The 13,115-nt window shown below is 42.7% G+C and overlaps 1 protein-coding gene across 3 annotated transcripts in view; it reads left to right on the forward strand.

Annotated features, from left to right (window-relative positions):
- Sfl (N-deacetylase and N-sulfotransferase sfl) overlaps positions 1 to 13,115 on the forward strand; it is a 271,277-nt gene that overhangs the window by 195,576 nt on the left and 62,586 nt on the right. For all 3 annotated transcript variants that reach the window (XM_071777022.1, XM_071777021.1, XM_071777020.1), the window contains one exon: positions 718 to 2,548. In XM_071777022.1, the coding sequence (XP_071633123.1) occupies positions 2,373 to 2,548 (176 nt within the window). In that variant the 5' untranslated portion in view covers positions 718 to 2,372. The remainder of the gene's footprint in view (positions 1 to 717; positions 2,549 to 13,115) is intronic.

Below are 13,115 nucleotides of genomic sequence, written 5' to 3' on the forward strand. Positions count from 1 at the left end.
AGACGCGGGGAGATGGGACGCGCCGGGTTGCGCGGAGGGTGATATTCTTCCGGAGGGTCTCCTTGACATCGATTCTATCCATTTCCACGTTTTCCCGCATTTCTTACCGCTCTGCAGTCTCATTTTCAATTTATCCCTGGCGCCTTTTATCGCATTTTTCGTTACTCCTACCCCCGTATCCAGAGAGTCCGGCGACGAATGGGCTCGCGCGAATACAACAGATAAAACGAAAGTTTATATCGCCGCGGGGCCGCTCGTTTAAGGTGGGAGACCGGGGGGGAGGACTGATTAATGGACTTCTTGCTGAAGGCGGATGTATACCGATGAAAAAAAAATTTAGTCGGGAGGAGGCTAGTGGCACGAGAGAAAGCTGCACTGCTATACTATGGCTGTACTATGGTCGATTTAATTGAAGTTGTTAGGCGCCGTAATCATCTAGGTGCTGTCGTTTAATTGTTCCGAGATGACTCGCGCGATCATCTCTTCTGAAATTATTAACTCGTAGGATTGACGTCTATTTGCATAATTTTGAAATAATTGCAGATAAAAAGATTTAAAAAATGATATCTTAATTCCAATCTATTAAACCGTTATTTACTGCTTTAAACATAAATTAATGCATGGTTAATGAACCTGTGAATATATGTATAGCACCAATATCATTACGTTATATTCATATCCATTCTTTCTAATTTTTTCTTTCTATGATTGTTACAGAGCGATATCATGGGATTTTCCAACGTTGCACGAAAAGGGTTGCCGACGCAAAGAAATAAACTCCGAAAATTGTTTCGCGTAAGAAACACTGCGCCTGTACATCGTTCCTAATTGACAGATAGAGGGAAGGAGCCGGGCGGCGGGGGTAACTAGAAGCGGGAATGAGAAGAGGGTCGGGCGGAAGACACGAAGCAGCGTTCGAAATTTACGAGTGAGTCGGTTTGCTTGCACGTCGTGGGGTCCAAGATGGTGTCTAGGGGCGGTCGTGCGCCGTAACAAATGGTTCAGCCGTGAACCCGCTCGCCGTGCAACGACACCGGAAACGGGCGGCAGCTATCCGGCGAACGAGCGAGCGACCGAGCGAGTGAACGAACAGGAAGATCCGCAAGAATTCGCGAGGACACGAATGTGAAGCTTGCCCCCGGTCCATCTCTCGCGTGGCGAATTGTTCCGAGACACGAAAGCCGAACGGCGGGGTCGCGCCTCGTTTACAACGAAATTGCCCGGAGACAAGATGATTCCGAAATGTCGACAATGAAACGGCGTGCGTTTCGCGACGATCATCCCGTGAGAGAACGCGTCGCGATTTCCTTAATACGCGTTCGCAGAACCTAGAGATGACGAGGTGTCGCGCGTCTCGACATTGAGATCTCAATAACGGTTGTTGGACCCATGGTAACCTGGCCAGATGGGTTAAAGAATCGCGACTCGCGATCGACAGCGCGGTCTCGTGCCGTTTGCGAAATGGCGATCATACCGCGAAAGTGCAACAAGTGGTGTCCAGATCCTCAATGCTGAGACATCATCGATGTTACTCGACAGACGGACGAGGGGATTTGATCCGGGGCCTGATCAGGTTCGCGACCGGTTGGATCGAGAGAGAGTCTCCAGGAGGACCGCCGCGCCGTCGTTGTTTCCTAGAAACGTACGCGACGCTAGTGGGATTAAGCGCGTCTGATGAACTTTGAATCCGTTTCGCCCGTCTCAAGTACGATTGTCTCGAAATTTCTTCGTCAGGGGATTCCCTTTGCCGGTTTAAATAGATACACCTCCGCTGTGGGGGAAAACGTTCGACCAACGCATCGAGAGTCGAGAGGTCCCGGTCTGATGCTGTTAACCTCGTCAAAGGATATCTCATCGATCGTGGGATTGAAACGACGAGTAGCCCCAAGCTGGGATTTTAACTTGGTTCCAACCGCTGGCTTTCCTCAAATTCGAGTACTTGGATCTACCGATATCACTTTCACGTCAGGAAGCTATATAGAAGTTAAAGGAAACCTTTATTTATACGCCAATTTGCCCGGAATGAGAGAAAGACTAGTGTTATAAATTAATATATAAAATAATATTAATAAATTAATGTTTGTTGAAACGATTCGATGTTGCACGGTAATGCCCGAAGAAAGACTGCAAACGCGAGTCCATGGCGACGAAGGTGCTCCGTGCTGTGCAGACGCAAGAAACGCTCGCTGGGGATCATCGGCAATTCTTGGAGCTGCTACCTGACCTCTCGCCGGCAGATCCGTTGACTAACGTAGCAGCACCGTTTGCACGCCGCGGGCAGACACGTCCCGCGACTTGCTCAAGGACGGAGACTTTGCGATAATCCACGTTGAGGCGTTGTCGCATCCGCAGAGACGTCGTCGAATGAGACGATGGTGATGAGGATATCCGCAAGCGAAGCTGGCGTTCCTCTATTAGGCGCCGTCGGTCCGCGCTACGTCGTCAAGCAGGCGACGGTGAAGCGTTGCGTCCTGGCGCTCCTGCTCGTCTCCATCATCAGTATATTGTACTACACTCACTACATTATCAGCAGTGGACCGCTATCCAGGTAAATCCATACAATGCATGAGCAATTTTGTCTTTAGAACGGCAGCGTGATTATTGATTGACGTTAACCCACTTTGCGTTCCGCAAATAATCAGAGATCTTATTTAGAACTCATCTTCTAAATCTTAAGTCTATATTCTGAGAGTATAAATTAGTATTTATACTTATATGAAGTATTTTGCAGCTTTTCGTAACATATAATTCATATTTTTTAAAGATATAAATTAAAAAGAAATGGTTTAAACGGTCTGAATGGGTTGAATGATTTGGAAATAAGCCCTTCAATTCTGAGTCCGAAAAACCGCTGTCTACTTGAGAACATTTACATTATTCGCGTAAACAGAATAATGCCTAATTAGCACAAGATTTTTACGCGCGGCATCTGCTGCTGGCGAAACTTTCACAAACTCTTTTTGCACAATAACCCAACGTGTTCATCGAAAAACACTTGTACAACTTCTTCAGATCGTTGACTCTCATCGTCTCGGTCAAGAATGATCGTAGGAATGTAAAATGAAGAGCGTAAACTTTGCACATTGCTATGTAGTGGGATTACGTAAACTTTAAAATACACGATTATAGTTTCGTAATAGTGCTGCAATAATAGCATGCAAATGCAACGGAGAATACGCCGTTAAAGATGCCGCGGAAGCGAGTTTACAAGGGGCGATTAGTATTGAATGGCGAGAGACGAGTCGTTTGACGATAGGTGAAGTAAAATGGCGACACTTTTAATTACTTTGTATGCAATCAAGCAAAGGCAAAGCAGACCAATTAGAGCCGCGAGTTGGCTGACCGTCGCGCGCCAGCCAGTTCGTAACTCTGAAATTGCGTGGTCGCGTGCAACGTCCGCTGGTAGGGGGATCTTCCGGCAGGAATCTCGCGCGTCGTAGACTATTTCCATTGACGTCTTTTTTTTTTAACACGGCAACGACGCGGAAAAGTGGTATCAGGATAAACGAACGCGATTGGCAATTATCCGCAGGAAATAATTTATCGTAGAGAGACACGTTATAATCGCGAAATCAATAACATCTTCATTGATATCAGCAACTGAAATCTTTTATTTGAAATAATGAATTGTTACTGACCATCTAATTAAAGAAGCGAAACAACGATCTCGTGAAATAATACCATCGGAATAATTACGGAAATAATAATAACGATACACAGATACCGATAATGTAACAACGGTCTTATGATTTCAATAATAGTCGAGATAAATGCGAGCCGTTTTTATCGAAGTCCGGAGTCACGAGAAGCATCAACGCGACAGATAATAGGTAGAAAAAAGGCGCGTGTATAGTTTCCCCCCCCCCCTCCCAATTTCGCAGATAATGAATGTATAACACCAGCAGGAATTCCACGGAAAGCAATTTTTATTGATGCAGAAATATCGGTAGTATCAAAGGGCATTAATCTAACTTCGCGGTAACATATTTCCATGCTCCGTAGTAATAAAATATTTTTGTCACGCAGCTGGCACACCATCCATTATACGTAAATATACGTGCGGTTGTTATCAAGAAAATCGCGTACAGGAAAATTATACTAATTACTTTTGATAATCAAAGAATAGATGCATGAAATTATCATTGACTATGCTGCAGGATGTTTCATATCTCTAATTACATGCTGCGTTATAACAGCATAACAGAGTCTGAAATATTGAATTAATCATTATTAAATTACATCTTTACCGTTTTTTTTCTGCAGCAATAAAATTTTTTTTAACTCCCTAATTTTATCGGAAAACGATGTTAGAAATTTTTGAATGTTTTTTAAAATCGAACAGCGTACCCTTTGATCATTCACTTGGCAAACGAGCAGTGCGCAAACGAAGATAGTCGTGAATTTTAGCGGGCGTAGATCTCGTCTACCGTTGTAAACTATCTGAGAATTCGTGTGTAGGAAGCTCGAACAACCCGCGCAAAGACGAAATAGTTTGTGGACTCAGTGAATTGGCAGGTACCTTCGGTCTTAGAGACGATCCCATTTAAATGTACGAGCGCAAGTATATATCTATGTGCACACGAACTTACATCTATATATATATAAAGGTTATATATATGTTTCCGTAATATAACTGGCCCAATTCCAGTTTTCTTCGATATCCCACAGTCCTCTAGGATTGCCTGACTATACGACGCCCGTCAGGCAGAGAAGTAAATTCACAGTTAATTAGAGAAGAGACGAACAACCCCGACGATCTGAGACGCTCGCTCCGGTTCTACGATTCTATTCAGTCTGTCACAATAGCGAGACAACATGCAAGTACAGCAAGTATTTGTTGAAAAATATACGATAATAATGATCGCACAGCAGACGGTGCGCGCTTCCGAGATATATACCTGAAACGAAAACGTGTGTCGCGTGAGCGTCACAGACCGCGCTGATATTTCCAAAGGTGCGGAAATTACATCGTGGCCGATGTTTTAGCCATTACATACACGCGAAGTTTCGCATTTTTCTCGCACGGGAATCGAAGTAATTAAAGTATAATTTCCCTCGTGCGCGCCCGCGCGCGCCATATACGCGACCGGTCTTGTTGAGTGAGAGCTTAACAAGTTTTCTTCGACACGTAGTCGACAAGATTGTTCTGAAAATCGATCCCCTCCTCGAAATATTGCTTATGTCAGGCGAAAAAGTTCGGGATATATTTTTCTAGCGGCGCGACGGTATTGCCGAGTTGCAAACGGCTTCAAGAATGTAAACCGCATGTTTACGCGACCGCGAAAACTCTCCCTCGACGACAGATCGTAATTTACTTCGCTGCAATACTAACGGGCGTATCTGTTACCAAAATATTCGTTATAATCCTGCAACGTGCATCATATTGGAGACCGGGGAGTCGAGATGTATGATATATGACTCGTTACTACGACACTATACCTAGAGACTAAGAGACCGGGGCATAAATCTTCGTGCACGCGCCATCGGGTTAGTTGCGATAATGCCGTGATCTTACGAGGATCAATCTTAATAGATAAGCCGCGACACCGTGGAGTTCTGTAGCCGATCACAATGCGCGAGTATCCGATGCTCCTATCGTCAATCACAGAGTTTAATACAGACCAGTACGGGACATTGACATGTAATATCACATCTATGCTGACGTAGCCCTTTATAACCATCTGTATAATCCAGGCTGCACCATCCTATTGGCAAACATGCGATGATATCTTGCGGAAACTGTATTGCGAGACATTGCATTTCGGTATTTATAATTGCACTGCCAATTTAGATAAGACAAGACGGACTAGGTGCGATTTATCGATGTCCGAATCTACTCGGATTGATCATCTAATCAAGTCCGGCTGTACCTCATCCGTCCACGTTGAAGCGTGTAAATTAGATTGTGTTGTCATCTAAAATTTTCTGCCATTTTTTGAATATTTCAAGTAAAATTTAGAAAAATTATAATTAACATCTTTTCATACCAAATGAAAATGTTTATCGAAAAAATTTTTTAGATGTGTGATATACATATATCCATATATTATACAAAAGAATTAGTTATTATTTACATAAAATTACAAAGATATTATTACACTGATAAATTACAATTATATATTTCTCTATTAGTATTTTATACAAAAATGTATTACAAACTATTATATAATAAATATTTTTAACGCCTTCTCTCAGTCCACGACGTCGCTCTTGTAGTAAAATGCATTATCGCGATGGCAGTAACAAATTAGCGGAATCCACGAGCGCGCAACATGGCAATTTTAGATCCCTCGTAGGATTCTGCCTCGTCGCGTCGCGATAGTGTCAGCTGTCGCGGCGTCTGCAGCTATGCATCGCCGTTTTTGTGTGCGGGCGCGCGCTATCGCGCGATAAATCGTTGTTTTACATTTTGGACAGTGACGCGTAAACGCTATTTAAAGTAGGATACCGAGACACAAAGGTAGCGGCAGGAAATTTATCGTTAACGGTGTCGCGCGGCTCATTTCTTTTTTTTCTTTTTCAACGTCGCAAGTCTTCCCCGCGAGAGAGCCACGAAATAATATCTCACTTCCGTCGGTTGCACCGCTGACAAAAAGTACATTCATCTCCGTTGAATAATTCTTTCGCCATTAATCTAAGAAATCGCGATTACACTGTCATCACGATGTTCTCAATGTACGCGCGTCAACAGTGGGCGGAGAAAATTCGCAACGATACTGTCGCGAGAAACCGTCCAGCGTCCTCTGTTAAACGCGAGCGTGTATTAACACACGTGCCGCGTAAAAGGCGGAAGCGCATTCGCGCGAGATACGAGATGCAACTTTATCTTTCTCTCTCTCTCTCTCGCTCTCTCCCTGTAAAACGAGAAGCAATCGCTCGATCTATCTCGCGTGCGGTGTAGACTGAAGAAAGAGAGGCGCATTCCCTGTCGTGGGACTCGTGGGACGTGAAATGCGACCGGATGTTTGTCGCACGCCCAATCAGCGTCAATTCAAGCTTCTCTCTTCTCTCGACTATAGCCTTACGTCGGCGCTAAGCTTCCCACACGCACATACGCAGTTCCTTCCTATCACTAGCCACGCGCCTTTTGCACGATGCATCTCGTCCTGCTCTTGAACTGCGCCCGAGAACCGCGCCCAGAAAAATTTTCGAGCGCGTTAAAGCTTTCCTATCCGCATTTTGCATTCCATAAGTATATCGGCTAATTTTATAACAAAAAATAGAATATGCATGTATGCATGTAGCATCTTCATATATTTGCGTTAAATTGGAACAGTTGTTTTTAATTTTGAAGGACGTTTTTGCAATCTCGTAATTTGTCTTACAATTAGCTTATCGTACCAAAAATATCAAAAATTATTCAACCATCTAGCATTTATTATTTCCATTTCTCTTCCATTTTTTAATAATGCAGATAAGTCTTGTAAAATTTAACAGTATAATAGAAACAAGATTGCAAAAGCTTTGTTTTTTTTTCTTTACATTTTATTAATAGTTATTATTCTCTTAATATAAAGTAAATTGTTTTATTGATGGCAGTATCTATTGATGAAAAATATTGACATCTTTTATATAAACTTAAAAGAAGATTGTATGTATCAAAGTTTTATCATTGCAACGAATTCTCTAACGACATCCGCGTAAATGTTAATTTAATTTCTGAACTTACGACGCCGCAAATTACAAGTAGACTTATAGTCCGGCTTACAATCTGAAATTAACTAATTAAATTGCGAGCGCCGCAAGAGCTCTGCCGACGCTGCGACCAATATCGCGAGTATCAGGGATAGAGTTTGTTCAACGTAGCGATGCATTATTCATCGCGTTTATTCGCCTGCGGAGTTTCGATTATTTTTAACAATTATCTTCTCGAAGTAGTAGTAATTGAATCATGAAAACTTTGGTCGCAAATTTCTCCGAGAGTCTCTTACAAAATTTATTCCGACATTAACTTAAACTTTAACGCTAGCCCGTGCTTACAGATGTTCTAATAATTAATTTTTCCGCGTGTCAATTATCATGTAAGAGTAGAATTGCTCACCATTGGCAAACATGTAACAAAGAGAATTATTTCATTTGACTTTATTTTAGAAAGAAGAAATAATATTTTTTCTTTGTTAAATATTTTATTCGATATATTTCAACATATTAAACATTTCAAATATTGAAATACGTTCACATTTCACATTTTAGAAATAAATCATCGGTGCAATTAGAAATTTCTCAATATTTTTGTTGATTTAACATGTATAACTTGTGTGTGTCGAGGGAAAACAATTTTCAATGGAAATTGCGAAATAGTGGTATCAGCAAAGGATTACCGGGTAGCTGAAGGTTTAAAGAGGCACAGAGACGATATACTGACCGAACAAACATAATTTTCGACGTATCCCGATTTCGATGCTTGTTCTCCCAACAGAGCAATATATCACGAAAGAAAGTAATATATGGTACGACTTCGCCCCCGCGAAGGATAATCGCAAAGGACGACGACAACGGAGAAGAATCTTTTGCTTTATCGACTTCCGGGGCCATCAGGGAGTGGTCGACGGAAGTCACATTCTATATTTACTCTTGCGACAATCCAGCCACTGGTAAACCATAATACCCCTGCAAACTTTCTAAAAATTGATTTTATCTTTTTTTAACTTCAATTTTCTAACTATGCTATTTTAACCCTAGACAGATTAACTTATTTTTCTCATACGTGAATGACTCACTAGGGTGTCACGATACCCCAAACTTGTACCGCGTGTATATTTCCAGAATATTCTTAGAAAACTTTATAATAGATAATTTTGTTTGTTGTTTAATAGGGAAAACGATAGTAGTCATCAATTTGCGGTAGTAAAAAAAAAACAGTAAAAAAATTTCGAAAAACAAGAAAAAGAACCAAAAATTGGGCTGAAATGAATATTTTTATAAAAAATGCTGTAGTTTTTCATAAAATTCAACGATTTTAAAATTTCCAACGGATTTTGAAAGACGAATAGACAACCTTCAAGGGCATGTAAGCGATTTTTTCGTTTCTTAAAAAAAAACATATTTTTTTGAACATCTGAAGTAGAGGAAATGACGAAAAACTGTCGGATGGGAAAAATCGCAAGAAATGGAAAGTAAAACAGATTTTGTCGATTATTATTTATTTGAAAGGTAGTCAAAAATCATAAAAGTATATGGAAACAGTAAAATTAACTCCACAAAAACTTCACAAAGTTTTAATCAGTTGCTGTGCAAGAACAGCAAAAATGGAATAATTGACCGAATCTTAAACAATTATATATGAAACAGGGGTAGAATTTTCCGGGGAGTGCTATTATAAAGTGTATAATTTTTCGTTACCGATTTTCACAAAAAATCTGAAATATACTTTACTGTGGTAAATGTCGAGCGTAAATGACTCACTAGGGTGTACGAACACCCCAAACGATTTTCTTTTTCGGTTTGCACGGATTTAACGCACTCGCTGAATGACGGAGGTCGACTGCCGGATGACTAAACTGAATTATGGTTAGGGTCTCGGTATGAAAACTAACCTTCCTAAGGCAGGGCTCAATTTGAATTTCGCGTGGGGTCCCGTAACACCCCAGTTAGTCTGTCTAGGGTTAATACATAGCACACTGTACTACATTAAATAAATATTTGCGAGTTTAAAAAACTTACAAATTTACAAAATTACGTAATAGTAATATCTCTAATTATGTTTAATATTTATCAATCCTAAGATATCTCGAAAATTTGAAATGCATATTAAAGCAAGATAGATGGATTCCTTTTTCATTCGCGTGTTTTTTTCCGTTTTCTTCATGAGCTTTCTTACTATAGGTACTCGAGTAACAGATACTTCCTATTTCCACGCACGACTGCACCCTAACTCGTTCTAGGCTCTCGTTCGTCGTACGAAATTCCGCCACGGCGACATTTCGCAGACGGCATCGAGCGGTAATTGCCGGCGTGCCGGCACAAAAAAGAAGCGAAAAGAAAGAAGCGCGTGCCGCATAGACCGTGGCGTAATTTCAGATCCTCCGTCGCGGGTGCCTCTCGCTTTTTATTCCCCCGTGCACCACTACCGCCAATTTACGCCCAAGTCTCGTGTGTAGGTAGAATACGTGCATCGTTCTCCGGTAAAGAGGAAAAGCAGGAAAAAGTAGGGTGGCTGCGGTCTCATTAGCGACGGCAACGGCCGAGCAAAAACTCGAGGAGCACTCGACCGGGAGCCGCCGCGCCGCGCCGGTCCGTCCGTTTAAAAGATGGAGGAGTGCCGCCATCGCCGATGTACGGGGATTTAATCGGCTATCGTGAATACGCGCGTGCACGCTGGACCGACACACACAGACACAGGATAGATAAAAAACTCTGCAATTACGGCGAGTTAAATGAGAGGCCGCGAGGCACCCGCATCGGTTCCGCTCAAGATCCTAATCGCGATCCCATCTAGTCTGTGATCGCAGATGAAACGCGAGTACGTTTGCATCGTTATCATTATTAAAGGCGTGCATTCAGGACGCGCGTATTCAATTTTACTAAAAAGAAAAAAATTTTCGATAGATCGTCAAGTGTGATTTGAAACGGGAATGGTGAATTAATTATAATACGTTTATAATATGCGTTATCTTTAATCAATTTTACTTGCACTATTTTGCACTCTCTGATTCCTTTGATAAAAAAGTTGCTTTGATCAGATATCGTTGTTTGAGAATAATAAATATTCCAGCTGGACGATTGTCATGCGCAAACGTTCTCTTTTATTGAATAAAATTGCATCTTTACGCTCACGCTTTTCAATGAATAAAATAGTGGCATTTGATCAAAGTTACACCCGAGATCAAAGTGATCTCAATTCACATATTTTCTGGAGTAACGCATACACTCCGCGCCGTTCAAGAAAACGTTTGAATCTCGATTTATCCCCCTAAAGCGATATCGTGATAACGAGGAAAATGATTCCTGTCGAATTTAAAATTAAACGAAACATGAGGAAAAAGACCGCTTGTACGTAAACTTAATTAAACACGTTAGCTCGTCGCAACGACAAACCGCAGATCCATTCACTACTAAATAATACGTGTCACGTGGCCGTGTCACAAATCGTCATGCATTCCGGTCTGGACTGTCGCGGAACAATGTGGTATGCACATCCAGGCCATTAACATTGTCCTGTTGCTTTCGCGGGAGTGCGTGAGAAGCGACCCTAATTCTGTCAATCCTGAGGGCGGTCTCTCCGACACACAGGGGTGGTCGCTGCTAGTGTGTGCCGGCGATGTTAACTCGTAATTCTCATCGATTCCGGTGTAAATATACCCGAGCATGTATACCGACCATGCAGGATTTCCGTTACGCGCGCTAGATATATACCGCGGCGCGGCATGAATCGCGCGGAGAAACGCTCGAGCGTACAAAGGGGAATGAGACGTGCGTACACGCGACAATCGAAACATGAAATGCGGTTCGGAAGGGCAAGTCGATAACCTCTCGTCCTCTCTTTTCCCCGCTCTTTCTCACCTGCCCCAAGAATTAATAGCTGCGAGTATCAGGAACTGCCGTCCGATATCGTTCGATTCTCCGGTTTGCAAACGAAAAGTATCGCCGGACACACGGTGCGCGTTGGCCATTTTCTACAACGACTTGTCTTTTTTTCGCAGAGTATACGGAATTAGCGAGCATGGCTATACATGAACCTTGATACCGCTCGTCTCTCGATAGAGAGAAACGAGTTTCCACTTGGTTAGTGCGAGATTTCCCGTGCATTTGCGGGTCCGTCGAACGTGCGACACGGGGATGTGCTTACCCATTGATGCATTGTTCTTGAAATGTAAAACTGTAGGAAAATACGCTGGTGTTCTCGAGGAAGTGTCGCGAGAGTGGCTCTCGCTCGGCTTTCGATTTTGATTGTATCACGATTCGAGTTCATCTGTAAGTGCATATACGTAAAACAAGATCCTGTCAGTTGCACGCGGAAATCTCGCCGATAAACCAGCGATTGCGCTCGCTAATCGCGTCCACTCGTAACATATAATCAGATGCACCTACCGAGCGACAATCAGTGATAACCTGCCAAGCTCACAGTTAGTCCTTGATCCGTGATCCTTCGGTCGTATGCGCATACACACACACACACACCACGCCACCGGGTATACGCGTCCGTTATTGGTTGTGGGTGGTTTCGGTGGATTTCGATGAATTAGCTGCAGGATATGACGCAAACGCGCGGCCATTGTACAATGTCCACTTGCGGATATCTACGTATCGGTCGTGTGGCCATGCAAAGCTCCATTCAAAACGTTTGCGATACCCTTGTAGCCCCGGCCAGCGTGTACGTACAACCCGATACCTTGTACCTAATATCACGCACGCAGTAGGAAGCTACGTGCTCAAAGAGACTGTTTCACGAGGAACGTCAACGACGAATTAGTCATCAGACGTAATGCAAACGAAATCGCCTTTAAGGCTTTACGCTACTTAGCGTATTGAATTGTGACATCAGACGCGAGAAATTACGAGTAATTTCCTCTTGCCTGTGTACATTTGAGCGTATCAGCTCTCTATTCACTATTATCACATTGAAAAGTATAGAATTTAATTGCAAAAATTAGCTTAATTTTATAACTACCTTTCGCCAAAGTGGTATATAATGACACGTTAAATGATATATAAGTCTTGTTCAACGTTGTCTGCAATTTCGTTGCTGTGATATCCAGTAATATCGGGGTATAATAATCTTAAGATTCGTGTTAGCGGCGTGGAATACGGGGGAAATCAAAATTGAGCGTTGCATTATAGTTTATGAACTCCAGAACTCGCGGACAGTCCGGCAACAGAACTCTCGCCAACAGATTCGGTAGTTACTCCTAATACCAGGGGAGGGGGGCTTGGGATCTTTGCGCATCGACGAATCCCCAGCTCGTATCCGAACAGGCGGTTTCACCGAACTTGGTGAACTTGCAACACGTCGCGCGAAACGCGCTCGGCGCGATCAATACGAAAAACACCACAGGATTCACCATCAGCCGAAACTGTTCGCAACTGTGCCCGCTCCCACGAGCGAGACTGCTCGTGGAAGAAATTCGCGGATCGCGCGCTTGCGAGCAACAATTAATAAAGCGCACAGAGGTAAG

The sequence above is a fragment of the Temnothorax longispinosus genome, chromosome 4 (assembly GCF_030848805.1).
Source record: "Temnothorax longispinosus isolate EJ_2023e chromosome 4, Tlon_JGU_v1, whole genome shotgun sequence".
NCBI classification, from domain to species: domain Eukaryota; kingdom Metazoa; phylum Arthropoda; class Insecta; order Hymenoptera; family Formicidae; genus Temnothorax; species Temnothorax longispinosus.